The sequence below is a fragment of the Myotis lucifugus genome, unplaced genomic scaffold (assembly GCF_000147115.1).
Source record: "Myotis lucifugus unplaced genomic scaffold, Myoluc2.0 scaffold_44, whole genome shotgun sequence".
In the NCBI taxonomy this organism is placed as follows: Eukaryota; Metazoa; Chordata; class Mammalia; order Chiroptera; family Vespertilionidae; genus Myotis; species Myotis lucifugus.
Genome location: NW_005871092.1, coordinates 4,153,676 through 4,168,532, shown reverse-complemented (window position 1 = coordinate 4,168,532; position 14,857 = coordinate 4,153,676). Strand labels below are relative to the sequence as shown.

Genomic DNA, 14,857 nt, shown 5'->3' with positions numbered 1-14,857 from the left:
TGAGAGAGGAACATCGATCAGCTGCCTCCTGCACACCTCCTACTGGGGATGTGCCCGCAACCAAGGTACATGCCCTTGACCGGAATCGAACCTGGGACCTTTCAGTCCATAGGCCGACGCTCTATCCACTGAGCCAAACCGGTTAGGGCTATTCATTCTTTTTGAACACTCTCACATCTCTATATATTACAAACGAAAAACCAACCAAACAAACAAAAGAAAAAGTAAGACTCAGAGAAACAGTCCCAAGGGTATGCAAGTAACCAAGCGGCGGAGTCCGGGCTGGAGCCCAGAAGGGCTCTGCCTCCTGCACCCCAGAGCCCAGCTTGGACTGTCAACCACGTTACAAGCTCCGTCGCGGGGGGGAGGGGGGGCGCCCAGCACCACCTCACCCCAGCCTCGCGCCTACGAGGCTCCCTAGTGCAGACGGCGTTCCATCGCCCGCCACCCTCCACGGGCCATCCCGGAGGACAGGGCTCTCACCAGGGGGCAGTCGGGGGACCCTGGCAATCTTGCTTGTGATCTCTGCAGTGAGCACCGCGAAGTCCTGCTCGAAGCCTTCGAAGTCGGACGACATGGCGGCTCCGGAGCGACAGGCCAGGCCGGAGCCTAGGTCGGGGCAGGGATAGCGCGGAGCTGGGGAACACGGTATAGGAACCCTAGGACCTGCCCTCGAGACCAGAGCGGAGAACCCGAGACAGCTCCCAGCCCGGCCGCTTCCTGGTTGTCCGTCGCAATCTCAGTCCCCCGGAAACTGGGTTGGTACGCTTTTTAGTTTCCTTTCAGGCTTCAACATGAACACATGCTCCAAGGAAAAGTACTTTAATTAGTGCCTCCAGGAGGCCTCTCAAAATAGTCGTCTTCTAAGGAATCCCTGAAAGTTTTTTTAACCCCTCCACGTTGTGGAAGCGGCTCCAGCTCTCCAAGGTAGAGGTCACAGGAGCTTGCTTCCGGGGGGAAGTTCAAGGCGGCGAACTTCCCGGAAGTGGCTGTCACGGAGGCTGCGCACCGGGCCGGAGCGGGATTCCAGGGGCGAAAGCGCCGGCGGAGACCGACTCGTGGTCTCGGGTCCCGCACTCCAGCCTCTAGCAACCGGGATTTGCGTTCTGCTTGTTCTGGACCGAGGGGCCCATGCTGAAGTCACTCGAAAAGGAGAAAATGTGTTCCGGGTGAGCCCAGGCCGCTCCGGAACTGCGATGGCCGAGGAGGGGGCACCAAGGACCAGACTGAGGTGGGAGACCAGGCTGGGGATGTAACCATCATTTTGGCGGTCTCCACGCCACCGAGTTTGGCCAGAATCTCCAGTGCTTTGGGACCAGCCACTCTTCCCAGGATGTTCCTACCCCGAGTGAGGATTTCTAAGAGCTCTACTCCGTGACTCGGGCGGGAAACTGAGGCACAAGGCAGCGGCATCTGTTGCGTGGAAGTCTTTATCGCCCTACACCCCAGAGCTTCTTCCCTTGACTCACTGCGGTTCCATCAGCAATACCCGTCTCCAAAGCTTCCCGGCTCTCGCTGCGGAGGGAACTTCCTCTTCTTTTTTCCTAAAATATCCTCATTCATGTTCTTTTTTTCATGAACGCCCCCAGTCGTGATTTCACACACAGCTCTCTCTCCTCTCCTTGCATTGACCTTTGCTTTCACTCTCTCGCTTCCTTACATTTGGCCCAAGTAGACCCTGATGTTGGTGTTTTGGGGGCAACCACAGGCAACTAATGTGGACCATGCCTGGCTCATACTTGACTTAATTTGAGACCGGGTGAGAGGTGGTGTAGAGCTCCGTAAAGGGAGTCGAATGACTGGGTTAAGCTATTTCGTTTGACCTGGATCTAATCACTAGGCTCTCCAAGCCAACTTCTTTTCTCTAAGTAAGGAAACTGGATTAGCTCAACTCTAAATCCCTGCTTCCCAGCTGTAAAACCTTTGTCTCCTCAAGCCATTCACTAAACGTTGGACAATCACAGTCCCCAGACAATCACATATCCAGTTTACATGCCATTTAGATTTGAACCCTATTTTGGGTAAGATAAAAATAGATGTTTTGGTTTGTTTTTTTGACATTTGACAAGCTATCCACGGTAGTGCACTGGTGAGATGCTTTTGTTTAGGTGGTTATGGGAGTTAAGTCTAGTGTGTAATAAAATTTTTTACTGAACTTCCTCATTTTCTTTTCTTTAGATTGGGTTTCAAACCAAGATACTGGATTCTCCCAGTTCAGATAAAGAGCTCTGAGCATGTAACAGTGAAAATGGATAACCTGCATTCACAGCGCACAGACTGAAGACATGACACTTAAGGAACACACGTGGACTTGTGGCACATGGATATGTGTGCACAAAAAGAGGAAATCTGTCATTCTTTAAAGATAGGAAGACATTCTTCCTCACCAACATGGGTACTTTCTGCTCAGTTATCAAGTTTGAAAATCTCCAAGAATTAAAGAGACTGTGCCACTGGGGCCCCATTATAGCCCTCGGTGTTATAGCAATATGTTCTACGATGGCCATGATTGACTCTGTGTTGTGGTATTGGCCCTTACATACAACTGGAGGAAGCGTGAATTTCATCATGTTGATAAATTGGACGGTCATGATTCTTTATAATTACTTCAATGCCATGTTTATTGGTCCTGGCTTTGTCCCTCTGGGGTGGAAACCGGTAAGAAAAAGATCCCTTTAGAATTTAGATGATGAATTCTAATGATAACCTCATGATAATTTAGTTTTTGCTTTATCTTCTAGCCAATAATATCTAACACAGACTGCTTTTTGCTGTAGTAGGGACTAAGTGCATCGCAATTACTGGTCCTTTAAAGCTCAGATTATTTACTTCATGCCTGTTTAAAAATACTGATCTAAATCAGTATTTCCCAGAGCATTTTCATTTTATACTTGTCTTGCATTGAGAAAAAAATAAACATGGAGGGGTGGTGATGAGTCCATGGTCATAAGTTTAGGAAACAATGCATATCACATACACTTTTCTTATTTATGGTTTCACAATGTAGTTTGGTTCTATAATCTTTTTACATGTAATACATTAACATCCTCAGAACTGAGGAAAACTTGAAACTTTGGTTTAAATCATAAAGTTTTTAAATCATTGCAGTGAAGATTGGGAAGTACAGTATGAATCAATTTATGGCTCCTTAAAATTTGTTAGAAAGTTTATGCTTATGAATTTCCGTATTCCTTGTTGAGGGACATCGCTTGGTAGCTTGGTAGAAATGCAGAACTCTACTGAGTCAAAATCTGCATTTAGTGAAATCCCCAGATGATTCTAAAGTATGTTAACATTGGAGAAATACTGGTGTATTGTATTTAGTAAATAAAAAAATGGGTAAGACAATTCATATTCTGAAAAATCTTGTGTAACTGAGGAGAAAAACCAAGGCACTTTAGCAAATTTAGCAAATAAACACAGAGTAGAATATGACGAGTGCTGGCGAAGTTAAAAGGAACTGTCATTTTCAGTTGGGGACCTATGGGATTTCCAGAGGAGATGGGAAAAAGGCATTTCAGGATTTCAGGTTGAGTGCATATTCAGAAACAATAGACAGATTATGTAGAGCAGAGAAGGCTGAAAGAAAGGCAGATTATGGAAGGCCTCAAATACATGAGAAATTGTTAGTCCATAGGGAGTTCTTAGAGGTTTTCGAGCAGAGCTCTGACATAATCAGAATTGTGTTATAGGATGAATCTCCTACTCTAAATACCTGCTGAGTTGTCAGCTACCTTTTTTCCTGAACTCCTCCCATCCTACTAAGATTTTGCATAAGTAGAGCCAACTGTACTCAGTGGTAATGGACTAGGATGACGCATAGGGAAGAGAAGTTAAAAATGACTTCTGGGTAATTGGGAGAGTGATGGTGCTGTTACCAGAAATTTTATACATAAAAATATTTTAGCTCAAATAAAAGGATTGGAAGTGTAAGTTAAGATTCCATCCCTCCCCCACCCCCCATGAAAGAAAATTAAACCATAGGAAAGCATTTATTCATAAGGCTTGTTATTATTTAGGACTAGAGGCCCAATGCACAAAATTCATGCAAGAGTAGGCCTTCCTTCCCCCAGCTGCCAGCACCGGCTTCCCTCTGTCCACCGGCAGGCACCTGGGACCCGGGCTTCCCTCGAAGCCCCAGCTTCGTCCGGAAGGTCGTCCGGTCTAATTAGCATATTATGCTTTTGTTATTATAGATATTATTATAGATTGGTTATCTGATGTATTTTTTGTTTATGTTTTGCTGCCAAGGAAAATTCTCAGGATAGCATGTACCTCCAGTATTGTCAAGTCTGCCAAGCATACAAGGCACCACGGTCACATCACTGTCGAAAGTGTAACAGGTACTGTCTGTCTTTGCCATTCACTTTAGGGACTGATCACCTCGACAAGTGGTCTTTTGTTCCTTCTGCCACATCAGTCTTAATTTTATTCTCTGCAAGGTGGCTACTTTATAAACATTGTCAAAATACTTGTGTCCATATTCTCCATATTATTCTTAAATCATCAATTCTGGTAATAAATACATCTCTTTTGTTATATGTGAAAAGACTTTTCTAGGAAATACAGATTAACTTTGCTTCTTGCCCTGCCAAGAGCATGGTTGAAAGTCAAATCTGCAAATTGTTGCCATAGGTCACGAATTAACTGAATTGTTCTGAGTCTAATTATAGAGGAGAGCTGCTTTTTTTCCTTTATTTTGACTAACTTTTACACTTTATACAAATCTAATAAATAATCCAGGTGCCTATTATCGTAGTGTTTAATATAAAAAACTTAATGAGAGGAAAACTGAGTCACTATAAAAATGTGAAATAAGCTAGAACCTTTAAAAATGAACAGCTGTATCCACTTCTTAATAAGAACGTTTGATGAGAGTGTTGAGGTTTAGGGAAACTATGGAGGCAAAGAAAGTTGTCTTGACGACAGGAAATTTTCTAGCAATGAAAGGGAAGGAAGCTTGGTAAGACTTTGCTTATTATACCACATCTTATATTTAGTAGTTGCTTGTTTAACTCAGAGGTTCCACAGCTAAAGGATGAGGACAGGAAGGAAGTTACATGCGTCTGCTAGGTCCCATCAACCCCAGTGGAGATTTGTAAGTGATTTTGTTGAGTCTCTATTGTACTTCACTTCAGTCACTGCATTTCAGAGCTGGAGGAAAACCAGGAACCAGAGTCATTTCTTTATTATGAACCTCTCAGTAGGCCTCCTGACTTCTTCAAACAAATTCATAAGGAGCAGACATCTTTTCATCAGAAGCTGTTTCTAAACCTGCCCTTTCTTTCCCTGTTTAGAATCTAAAAGAAGTCACTTTCCTGAATTGTTTAAAAACTCATAAAGATGTTTCTTTTTGTTTCATGAATTGTGATTTCTTTTTGACTTATGAACATGCTGGATTCCTGTTTGCTTGGTCTGTTTTTGTCAATCCTTACTTGAGGCTCTGTTTTTATTTTAGAGACAGATGATGGGAGAGAGAGAAACATTGATGTGAGAGAGAAACATCAGTTGGTTACCTCCTTTATGTGTCCCAACCAGGGATTGAGCCTGCAACCTAGGTATGTGCTCTGACCGGGAATCGAACCCGCAACCTTTTTGGTATACGGGACGATGCTCTAACCATCTGAGCCCCTCAGCCAGGGCTGCTTGGTCTTTTGAAGACCAAAGTTATTTCAAGTCGACAGGATTTCCTGCCTCATGTTTCATGTAAATGTTTCTTGTTAGGTGTGTGCTGAAGATGGACCATCACTGTCCTTGGATCAACAACTGCTGTGGTTACCAAAATCATGCTTCATTCACACTGTTTCTCCTGTTAGCACCATTGGGTTGTATTCATGCTGCCTTCATTTTTGTTATGACGATGTATACACAGCTTTATAACCGGGTAAGTGAAATGTTATAGTCATTTGTGCCAGATTAAATGGTTTATCAAGATTATTTATGAGGTCCCTTTTGCAAATACGTTTTCTATGATTTAAGTAGGGGAACACACTTTGCTTTACCTCTAAATGGATTCCTTTTTTAAAAGCATTAAAACTTAATTTTTTCTGGATTATTTTTCTCTGGAAACTCACCTTCTTAGCTCTGGTTGAATTGATAATTATTTTATTTGGTTTGTTTGTTTATTTATTTACAGTGGAACCTAGGTTCTCAAACTTAATTCATTCCAGAAGGCTATTTGAAAACCAAATCATTTTTCCCCATTAGGAATAATATAAATTGAATTAATCCATTCCAGACCCACAAATAATTCCCTGTTTTAACCTTTCTTATATACAGTACATGACTAATATGCTATTTAATATATAAACACTTTAAAAACAAAAAGGACATGAAATAAAAATTAAAATTTAACAAAAAGGAAATGAAATGTACAGTAAAAATGAAAATTTAATAATAAGCAGCAACAAAAGCAAAAAAACACAAAAATATTCACACCATAATTTCCTGAGATGTTTGCAAGGTGAGGTTTAGTGGTAAACTGACGCATACTTTCGCATTCTCTCCTTTGTTTTTCGCCTGGGAGATGAGTTACTGACCATACAAGTATCCACACAAAAGGGTTGTCAGGTTGAGAATCGAGTTGTTTGAGATGGCAGATAATTGAAAACCAAGGTTTGACTGTATGTTGATTCTCGAGAGAAGAAGTGGGGGGAGAGAGAGAGAAACATCGATCGGTTGCTTCCTGTAGATGCCCTGACCAGGGATCGAACACCCCAACTTTTGGTGTACAGGATAATGCTCCACTCAACTGAGCCACACCAACCAGGGCTGTGTATGTAACTTAAGAAATTTCAAACTTGGTAGCTATGGTAAGAAAAATTAGGAGGGCAAAAAAAAGAACAAGAAGAAAAGACAACATGAGGGCTTTCCTTCTCCATTCCATTCAGGTTGTAGTTGTAGTTCTTTTGTTCATTTCTAATTCCAGTGCCTAGAACAGCGGTTGCCAACCTTTCAGACCTCATGGACCACCAATGGTCCGCAGACCACCGGTTGGCGACCGCTGCCCTAGAATGTGGCTCATGGAGCAGACACAGTCCTAAAATGCCCTGCAACAGATCGAGTCGATTTATGGGCAGGTAGTCATGAGATAAAGTTCAGGGGACACGAATTCAATGTCCTAAAGGGGCCTGCAAGGTAATGAGGGACACAGCCCTCATGGCACTGTGGCACACTGGGGAACATGCCTGTCACAGAGAGGACAACCCATATTCCATTTCTGCCAGCTTTTCATGTTTGAGAATCCAGCCCAGTGATGCTAGATCTTACAAGAAGAAAAAAATCTGTTTTTTTAAATGTGAAGTTTCCTGATTTTTAAATGTGGGCACCTAACTAAATATTTTGAAACATTTTTCAAGCCAGGCAATACACATCTGTAGGCCACATTTTGCCAATTTTTCACCTCTGGTTGTGGAACATGAGAGAAGAAACAGCTGAACCCCAGGCTGTCTTTTTTGCTGTGGAAGATTATTGTAAATACAGACAAGCAAAGAGGAGAGGGAGACACAGTTACAACTTAGATTAGTGTCTAAATTGGTGAACTTAGTGTTGTAAATGCAAATTAATGTTTGTGGGGTATGCCTAACACCTTTTGAGGGTGCAATGAAAAACAACCCCCAAAAAATAACATTTGAGAATAACTAAGAATGATATGGTGTATGAATGAGTCAGTATGAGTTCAAGCCACAGTGTTCATTAGAAACAACTGTGTTTGCTTTGGCCACAATTTCAAGCTACCATTTTTGATCATTTTAATCAAGTTGTTTCAATTGTTACAGTAGCCTAACCACTTAACGACAACCCAATTTATCGAACGTATGTTGTTGTTTACAGCTCTCCTTTGGGTGGAACACGGTCAAAATTGATATGAGTGCAGCCCGGAGAGATCCTCTTCCAATTATTCCGTTTGGATTAGCTGCATTTGCTGCCACCTTGTTTGCCTTGGGATTAGCTTTAGGAACAACCATAGCCGTTGGGATGTTGTTTTTTATCCAGGTAAGTTCCTCGGTTACTTCTAGCTAAAAGCTGTCGAGTTATTGGGGCTGCTTGTAATGAGGACAGCCTTGATGCATCACCCAACCCTTTTTCAACTCTTAGTGTAAAATAAGCTGATTTTGGTTATACTTCATGTTTCCATTAGCCTGTGATCAACTTCTTTGATTATTTTTTCCAATGCCTATACTTAGAAATCATGTTAAAAATAAACTAAAATTCTGTGGTGTAAAAACCTATGTAAATGGAATTAGTTATGTGTAGGAAAATCAAATAGAATTTGGACTGAATATATTCAACTTTTAAGGCAAGCAGAATACCTACGTTGACTGAAATGAGTCATGTACTTCTAATAAATAGATTAATCATATATTTAAGGTTAATTAAAACAGTGATGAGATTTTAATAGCAAAATACACTTACGTATTGATTGAATGAGTTATATCAATATTTTATTAGTACTCTGAAAACTTTATTCAGAAGATAATCCTTAAGAAACATGAATTATTATTAAAACAATATATTTAGATTTCTTATGGGTTTTATTTTAAGAGGTGCTGTAGTACAGCGGTTAAGAAAGTTTTCAAATCAGGTGACCACACACTGTGTTACTTAACCTTTATCTTGGTATCTTCATCTATGGAATGGAGCAATACACACTATCACATAGGGTTGGTTAGTATAAAGATAATAATCTTTAATGAACCAAAGTTCCAATATAAAATTTTGCTGTCTATTATTTAATTTTCAGATAAAAATAATTCTCAGAAACCAAACTTCTATTGAATCATGGATTGAAGAAAAGGTAAATTTAATACTTGTTTTCCTCAGTATCATTAAAGTACTGATTTAACTAATAGACCAGATTAACTAACAAATGCCTGGAAGTGAAAATTTGGCTACCAAATGGCTTCCTTAAGTCATTTGCATGCCACATAAAAGGTAAATATAGAAGACAGTTTGATTCATCCCCGGTTTAATGTAACTCCCAGAGAAATACGCTTCTCATACACTCTGAGAGGAGCCACACATTGAATTTGGGTGGGGGTTGATTTATACAATTCAGTAAACTCATACATTTTACAGGTTGATTATTCTTTTAATTGAATTAACATCAGTATCACCTCTAACTATAAGAAGATTTTCCTTAAAATACTGTCCCTTGATAATAAAATATTTTAAAGAATCATTTCTAGTTAGATTGACATAAGATTAACAAGTGTTTTTGCTCATGACCAATCTATAGTAATAAAAGTAATATGCTAATTAGACCAGACGACCTTCCAGACGAAGCCGGGGCTGCAAGAGAAGGGAAGCCAGTGCCAGCAGAAGGAAGGCCTACTTTTTCATGAATTTTGTGCATCGGGCCTCTAGTGCTCTTTATAAAGTGCCATGCTAAACCTAGGAATTATTTTAAAATTGGTGCTTTGCTGCTGAGTAAAAATTCAAATAAATGATGGTATTAAGTTTACAGAAAATTTATTGAAATTATCACAAACTAAAATTTATACAACAAATTTCAACTACGTTTTGTTCACTTATTGTAGGAATAATGTATCTTTATACCACTAGGTGTCAGTGGAACTTAAGAAGATTCTAAGCCAGTATTGCCTTAAGTTAAAGCTAACAACTTAAATGCCTAGAATATAATTTATACAACTCAAATATTTATGTATATGCATAAAATGTACACATAAAGGCAAATATAAGTAAGTATATATACGTGTGTAGTGGTATTAAAAACTGAAAGATGTGCTAGCTTTTAAAAATAATTTTCATAAAATGACTTCCCTGTTACACCTTTCCTGGCCATTCCCACGGGTGTCACTGCACCCCAGGATACAACCATTGCAGTCTAGTGCCCCCATGAAACAGTTCCTCCATTCTGAATAAACCCCCTGCCTCTTAAAGCTGTTTGTCTGCATCTCTGCTCTATACCTGGATTTTTTGGTCTGCTGAACCACAGGAATATTGAGAATTTCTTATATGGAATAAAATTACTAACTTTTAATATGCACTTCTGAATTTATTCCTTAATAAGCTTATGTATTCTTAAATAAGCCCCATCTGTCATTTTCTGAATGTTCTCATAGGAGGTTGGTGTTGTGTGTCAAGTTCTTCCAATGTTGTGGTAAGTTTATTTAGCTCTTCTGTGTACACTAACATCACAACAAGGAGGAAGTATTTTAAGAGTGATACGAATTAGAGGAATAAATGTTCTCAACAGCGTATTACTAAAAACCATTTAAGGCATCTGCCTTCTTCCATCTTTGTTACCCACAGGCTAAAGATCGAATTCAATATTATCAGCTAGATGAAGTCTTTGTTTTTCCTTATGACATGGGGAGTCGATGGAAGAACTTTAAGCAGGTATTTACCTGGTCAGGGGTCCCAGAAGGAGATGGACTGGAGTGGCCAGTCAGAGAAGGCTGTCACCAGTACAGCTTAACAGTGAGTGTTTTTGTTCAAATAAACTTTCCTCTTTGCCTCACCTTCTTCCCCTTAACTTTCCCTTAACTCAGATGACATTTATAGTAAAATTAATACAAAAATTTTCTCAGTATATGACAAAATGAATCTAAGTTAATAATCTAAGAACTCTTTGTATCATACCTCTCCTTTTATTTAAATCTCTCCTTAACTCTCCATATCTGTGAGAGACAGTCCTGATTCCTTAACTTGGTTTTATAATATCTGGCCTAAAACTGCCTTCCAACTACTTCCAAACAGGAGTCATCTTTACCAGTCAGCCAAGTCCACTCAATAAACAACTTACACATTCCTGCCCCCTGATTTGCCTGCTGTTTTTTCCATCTCGTGACCTCCTCTCTGTTGGAATTGATTGAGACTGGTTTCAGTCCCACCTCTTCCCTAGTCCAACCTCTGCACCCTAGACTCCTCTGGACTGGGCACTTAGTCATATACTCTTGTGTGGTAGCCCGTGAGGTCTCATACTTTTATTTAATTCTTCTACCTTCTATCTTTAATTTTACTTCACATGATTCTAGGACAGAGACTGTACTTTCTTCACTTTCCCAACAGTATCTGTGAATAAGTGGAGGAAAGTGAGTCAGTGAGGCGTAGTGATGACGTTCAGCTGAGACTCTTTTTTTGATGAATTTTGCGGGTTTCCTACTGCGTCTCTAAAGAACTGTGAATCTGTATCATCATCACTTTGGGTGCTCGCCTGGGAGCTCCTTGAGGGCAGAGAGCACATCTCCCTGATCCTGGGCCACAGGGAGTGCTCTGTAAATACACACAGAAGAAGAAGTTAGTGAGAGAATACTGAGAAGAAAGCCCTGCTTCAGCCCCTGTTCTTAGTCATGGGGCCTTCTCTCCATGCTGAAAAAACAGGTGGCCTTTAAATTGTCAGCAGTTAAGAGATGCTGGGAAATTGGGAGTTTGTCATGAACCTCTGATATCAACATTGAGATAAGAGGCTTTTTATTTTTATATCTTCCAGATAGAACAGTTGAAACAAAAAGCGGATAAAAGAGTAAGAAGTGTAAGTAATTCTTTTGCAGTGATACCAATTTCTTTTTTATTTATTTATTTTTTGGTTAGGCTCTACAGTTTTATAGTTTTTAAAATTGCCTTTGAGTAGCTGCCAACTGTTGGCTTTTATTAAATAATATTTCTTAAAATGTTTGTTGAAATTTAATGCAACTCACTTTTGTTTTCATTTAAATAGTTTGCACTGGAGGTTTGAAGGGAATTTAGTCAATTTATATTGCCAACAGGAAAATAATTTGCCTCAATATAGCTCATTGGTATGAAACCCATCTTTACAGTTATACTGGATAATATGATGGCCACTGGCCACAGGTGGCCAAGTTTAAATTAATTAAAATGAAATGAAATAAAAAATGTAGTCCCTTGGTTGCACCAGCCACATTAGAAGTGCTCAGTGGCTGCATGTGGCTGGTGGTTCCCACATTGGACACCACAGACGGGGAACATGGCCATTGCTGCAGAAAGTCCGATGGGACGGCACTCTCTAGAGTTAATTCTCAGCTGCGCGCTTGAAATGAAGGGGAAGCAAAGCCTTGAGAACTAGAAACGCCAGCTGCCTCCTCTAGGGGGACAGGGTGGGTAGCAAGCTGGGAGGGAAAGACGTGTCACCTGATATTCTGGGTCTACCTTTAACAGTTAAAATTCGAACTTTAAAAAGCGCAGCTGGCCCTGACCGGTTTGGCTCAGTGGATAGAGCGTCGGCCTGCGGACTGAAGAGTCCCGGGTTCGATTCCGGTCAAGGGCATATACCTTGGTTGCGGGCACATCCCCAGTAGGGGGTGTGCAGGAGGCAGCTGATCGATGTTTCTCTCTCATGGATGTTTCTAACTCTCTATCTCTCTCCCTTCCTCTCTGTAAAAAATCAATAAAATATATTTAAAAAGCACAGATGATGGGTAAAGGTTAAATTGTTCTTCTGATTACTGATGACAGGTTCGGTATAAAGTAATAGAAGATTACAGTGGTGCCTGCTGTCCTTTGAACAAAGGAATCAAGACGTTCTTCACGAGCCCCTGCACGGAAGAGCCTCGGATACCGCTGCAGAAAGGGGAGTTCATTTTGGCCACGAGAGGGTTACGGTGAGTGGTGGAAAGCACTGCGTTGCCTCTTTAATGACGAAATTGGCCTAAAATAGTAACTTGAATCTTTTAAATATTTCAGATACTGGTTGTATGGAGACAAAATTCTTGATGATTCCTTTATAGAAGGTATGAAAATGTAACAAGACTGCTGGCAATAATTTCAAATTTCCCAAGAATAACTTTAATAAACAATCCCATATCGCATGTATTAGGGGAACTAAAGAGAAGAGCACATCAATCACTAAGCAACAGAAGGAAGCTCTTTGTGTTATGTTAGTTCTCCATAGCACTGGGATTTATTGGGTCTTTTTAGTGACGGCTAACATTTAGGCTCATGCCTAACTGTGGGACAGGCACTTGTATGAGTGCTTCCCGTGTGGTATTGAAGTCCCCATCAGTCCTCTGCGGTCAGCATGATCACTTACACTTTATTGATGAGGGAACTGAAGCAGAGACCAAGCCATTTTCCCAAGGCCACACTGGAAACAGGTAGAGCCAAGCTCCAACCCCAAGCAGTCTGGCTCCAGAGCCCATGTGCCAAAACACGTAGGCCATGTGCTTCCCCGCCCCCCCCTTTTTTTTTAATATATGTTTTTTATTGATTTTAGAGAGAGAGGAAGGGAGAGGGATAGAGGTAGAAACATCGATTGGCTGCCTCCTGCCCCCTCCCCTACTGGAGATCAAGCCTGAAACCGGGGCCTGTGCCCTGATTGGGAATTGATCCAGTGACCTCTTGGTTCATGGGTTGACGCTCAACCACTGAGTCACACTGGCCGGGCACTCCCACTTTGAATGAACATCCCCATATATCTCCCCCACCCCCACACACAGTGCCTCTCTCACTCTAAACATTATGTACCAGAGTGGTTAACATTTGTTAACATTAATGAATCTACATTCACGCATTAAAATTGTTCCCTTTTAGAGTAAAGATTAACCTAGGATGCTCTTTTAAAAACACTGGGTTAATTGTAAATTAATCCCAAATGACAGCTTAGGCAACCTTGATAAAGACATTTCTATGTTAGAAAAAGTCTAAAAAGGAAATTCACAAAGGCTAAGGAAGATAGTTCCCTGAAATAAATTGAGTGTGACAGTTTGCCAAAAACACCCTATGATCACACATGGGTAACTACATGCCCATATTGAGAAGTGCCCCTCAACTCCACTTGGGGGCTGTTCTGAACCACATTAGCTCCTTTCCCAAATAACAGAATTGGGAAAATACCTGGTTTCTAGCTTGTTAGGAGCAAGCAGTTAAAAGCCTTATTTTTTCCCACGCAAACTGCTTATAAAAGATGATAAAGAGGGAAAAATGTAAAGTCTGACTAATAGCTTATTGATATGAAGTATAGGACTTATGGGTCTCGGTAAAGTCATTGCAGAGTATCTGACTATTTCATGTCAATTTAATTTTCTCAGGTGTTTCAAGAATCAGAGGGTGGTTCCCTAGAAACTGCGTGGAGAAGTGTCCCTGTGATGCTGAGACAGAGCAAGCCCTAGAGGGCGAGAAGAAAAACAGATAGCCACGATCAAAATCCAGTGATTCTTTAAGTCCACCCCATTACTTGAAAATTGTGCATATCACTAAAGAATTATGCAATGAGCCTACTCTGGTTAAGGTGTTCTTTTCCTCAAAGGTGCCCTAGTGCCATGATCTAAATATTGTTATGAACATTTTGAAATGGAGAAGCCATTCTGCATATGCCTTTGAATTCCTGCCCCTCTTGGCCACCTCTTCCTCGCCCCAAAAGGAAAAAACACTTCACCCCAGTAAGTCAATTGCATTTTCTCTCGGGTGTTTTACGCACTGCACACTATGGACCTCACTCGCAGATATTGTTCCCCCTTTGCCAGGAGCATCTGCATGTGATGCTTCTGTCCCGTTTCCCCCTCAGTTGGTATTTCTTATGTAATATTCTAGATACTGTAGAACTTAATTTGTCAGATTCAATATAAGCTCAGATTTTGTTACCTGTCTTTTAATAATGCTTATTTTGTCAAATCAAATAAAGATCAATGGATGTTCTCTATAAATCATAGTTTTTACTTAAAACATCTTTTTTCTTTTCGATGACTGAAAATGTTCGTCTTACTTCCTTATGGAAAAACTGCTTTACTACCCTGTCCAAAATTGGCATCTTTACATTTTTACTTTTATTACTCATCCTAACCCAAGGATATTTTTCCCATTGACTTTTAGAGAGAGGAAGTGAAGGGAGGGAGGGGATCGAGAGAGAAACATCAATTGCTTGCCTCTTGCATGTGCC

The 14,857-nt window shown here is 40.7% G+C and overlaps 2 protein-coding genes across 10 annotated transcripts in view; one reads left to right on the top strand and one right to left on the bottom strand.

The window, feature by feature from the left end:
• The window catches only part of VTI1A (vesicle transport through interaction with t-SNAREs 1A), a 306,175-nt gene extending 305,309 nt beyond the window's left edge, over positions 1-866 (bottom strand). The window contains exon 1 of one of the 4 annotated variants that reach the window (XR_002829087.1): positions 484-737. Coding sequence is in view for 3 of the 4 variants with exons in the window: in XM_023753363.1 (XP_023609131.1) it covers positions 484-577 (94 nt within the window). In the remaining variant the exon portion in view is untranslated. Of the gene's footprint in view, positions 1-483 lie in introns of all 4 variants that reach the window. The other 3 variants (XM_023753363.1, XM_006088135.3, XM_023753364.1) reach the window with 3 other exon arrangements.
• Positions 867-979: 113 nt separating this feature from the next.
• Positions 980-14,624, top strand: ZDHHC6 (zinc finger DHHC-type containing 6). 6 transcript variants are annotated; one of them, XM_006088130.3, is made up of 11 exons: positions 980-1,231; positions 2,179-2,658; positions 4,252-4,343; positions 5,725-5,884; positions 7,834-7,995; positions 8,744-8,797; positions 10,276-10,443; positions 11,456-11,497; positions 12,439-12,584; positions 12,667-12,713; positions 14,010-14,624. In XM_006088130.3, the coding sequence occupies exons 2-11, from the start codon at positions 2,392-2,394 to the stop codon at positions 14,111-14,113; spliced, it is 1,242 nt and encodes a 413-aa protein (XP_006088192.1). In that variant the 5' UTR covers positions 980-1,231; positions 2,179-2,391; the 3' UTR covers positions 14,114-14,624. The 6 variants fall into 6 exon arrangements, with proteins under 6 accessions (XP_006088192.1, XP_006088193.1, XP_006088194.1 ...); XM_006088131.3 differs by having other exon boundaries at positions 1,000-1,169; XM_006088132.3 differs by having other exon boundaries at positions 1,000-1,348.
• Positions 14,625-14,857: the final 233 nt, after the last annotated feature.

Excerpts from the sequence above, each read along its gene's own strand:
- ZDHHC6 (XM_006088130.3), top strand. The coding sequence starts at position 2,392 with ATGGGTACTTTCTGCTCAGTTATCAAGTTTGAAAATCTCCAAGAATTA. Across the intron at positions 2,659-4,251 it reads TCCCTCTGGGGTGGAAACCG|GAAAATTCTCAGGATAGCAT; the intron begins GTAAGAAAAAGA and ends TTTGCTGCCAAG. Across the intron at positions 5,885-7,833 it reads ATACACAGCTTTATAACCGG|CTCTCCTTTGGGTGGAACAC; the intron begins GTAAGTGAAATG and ends TGTTGTTTACAG.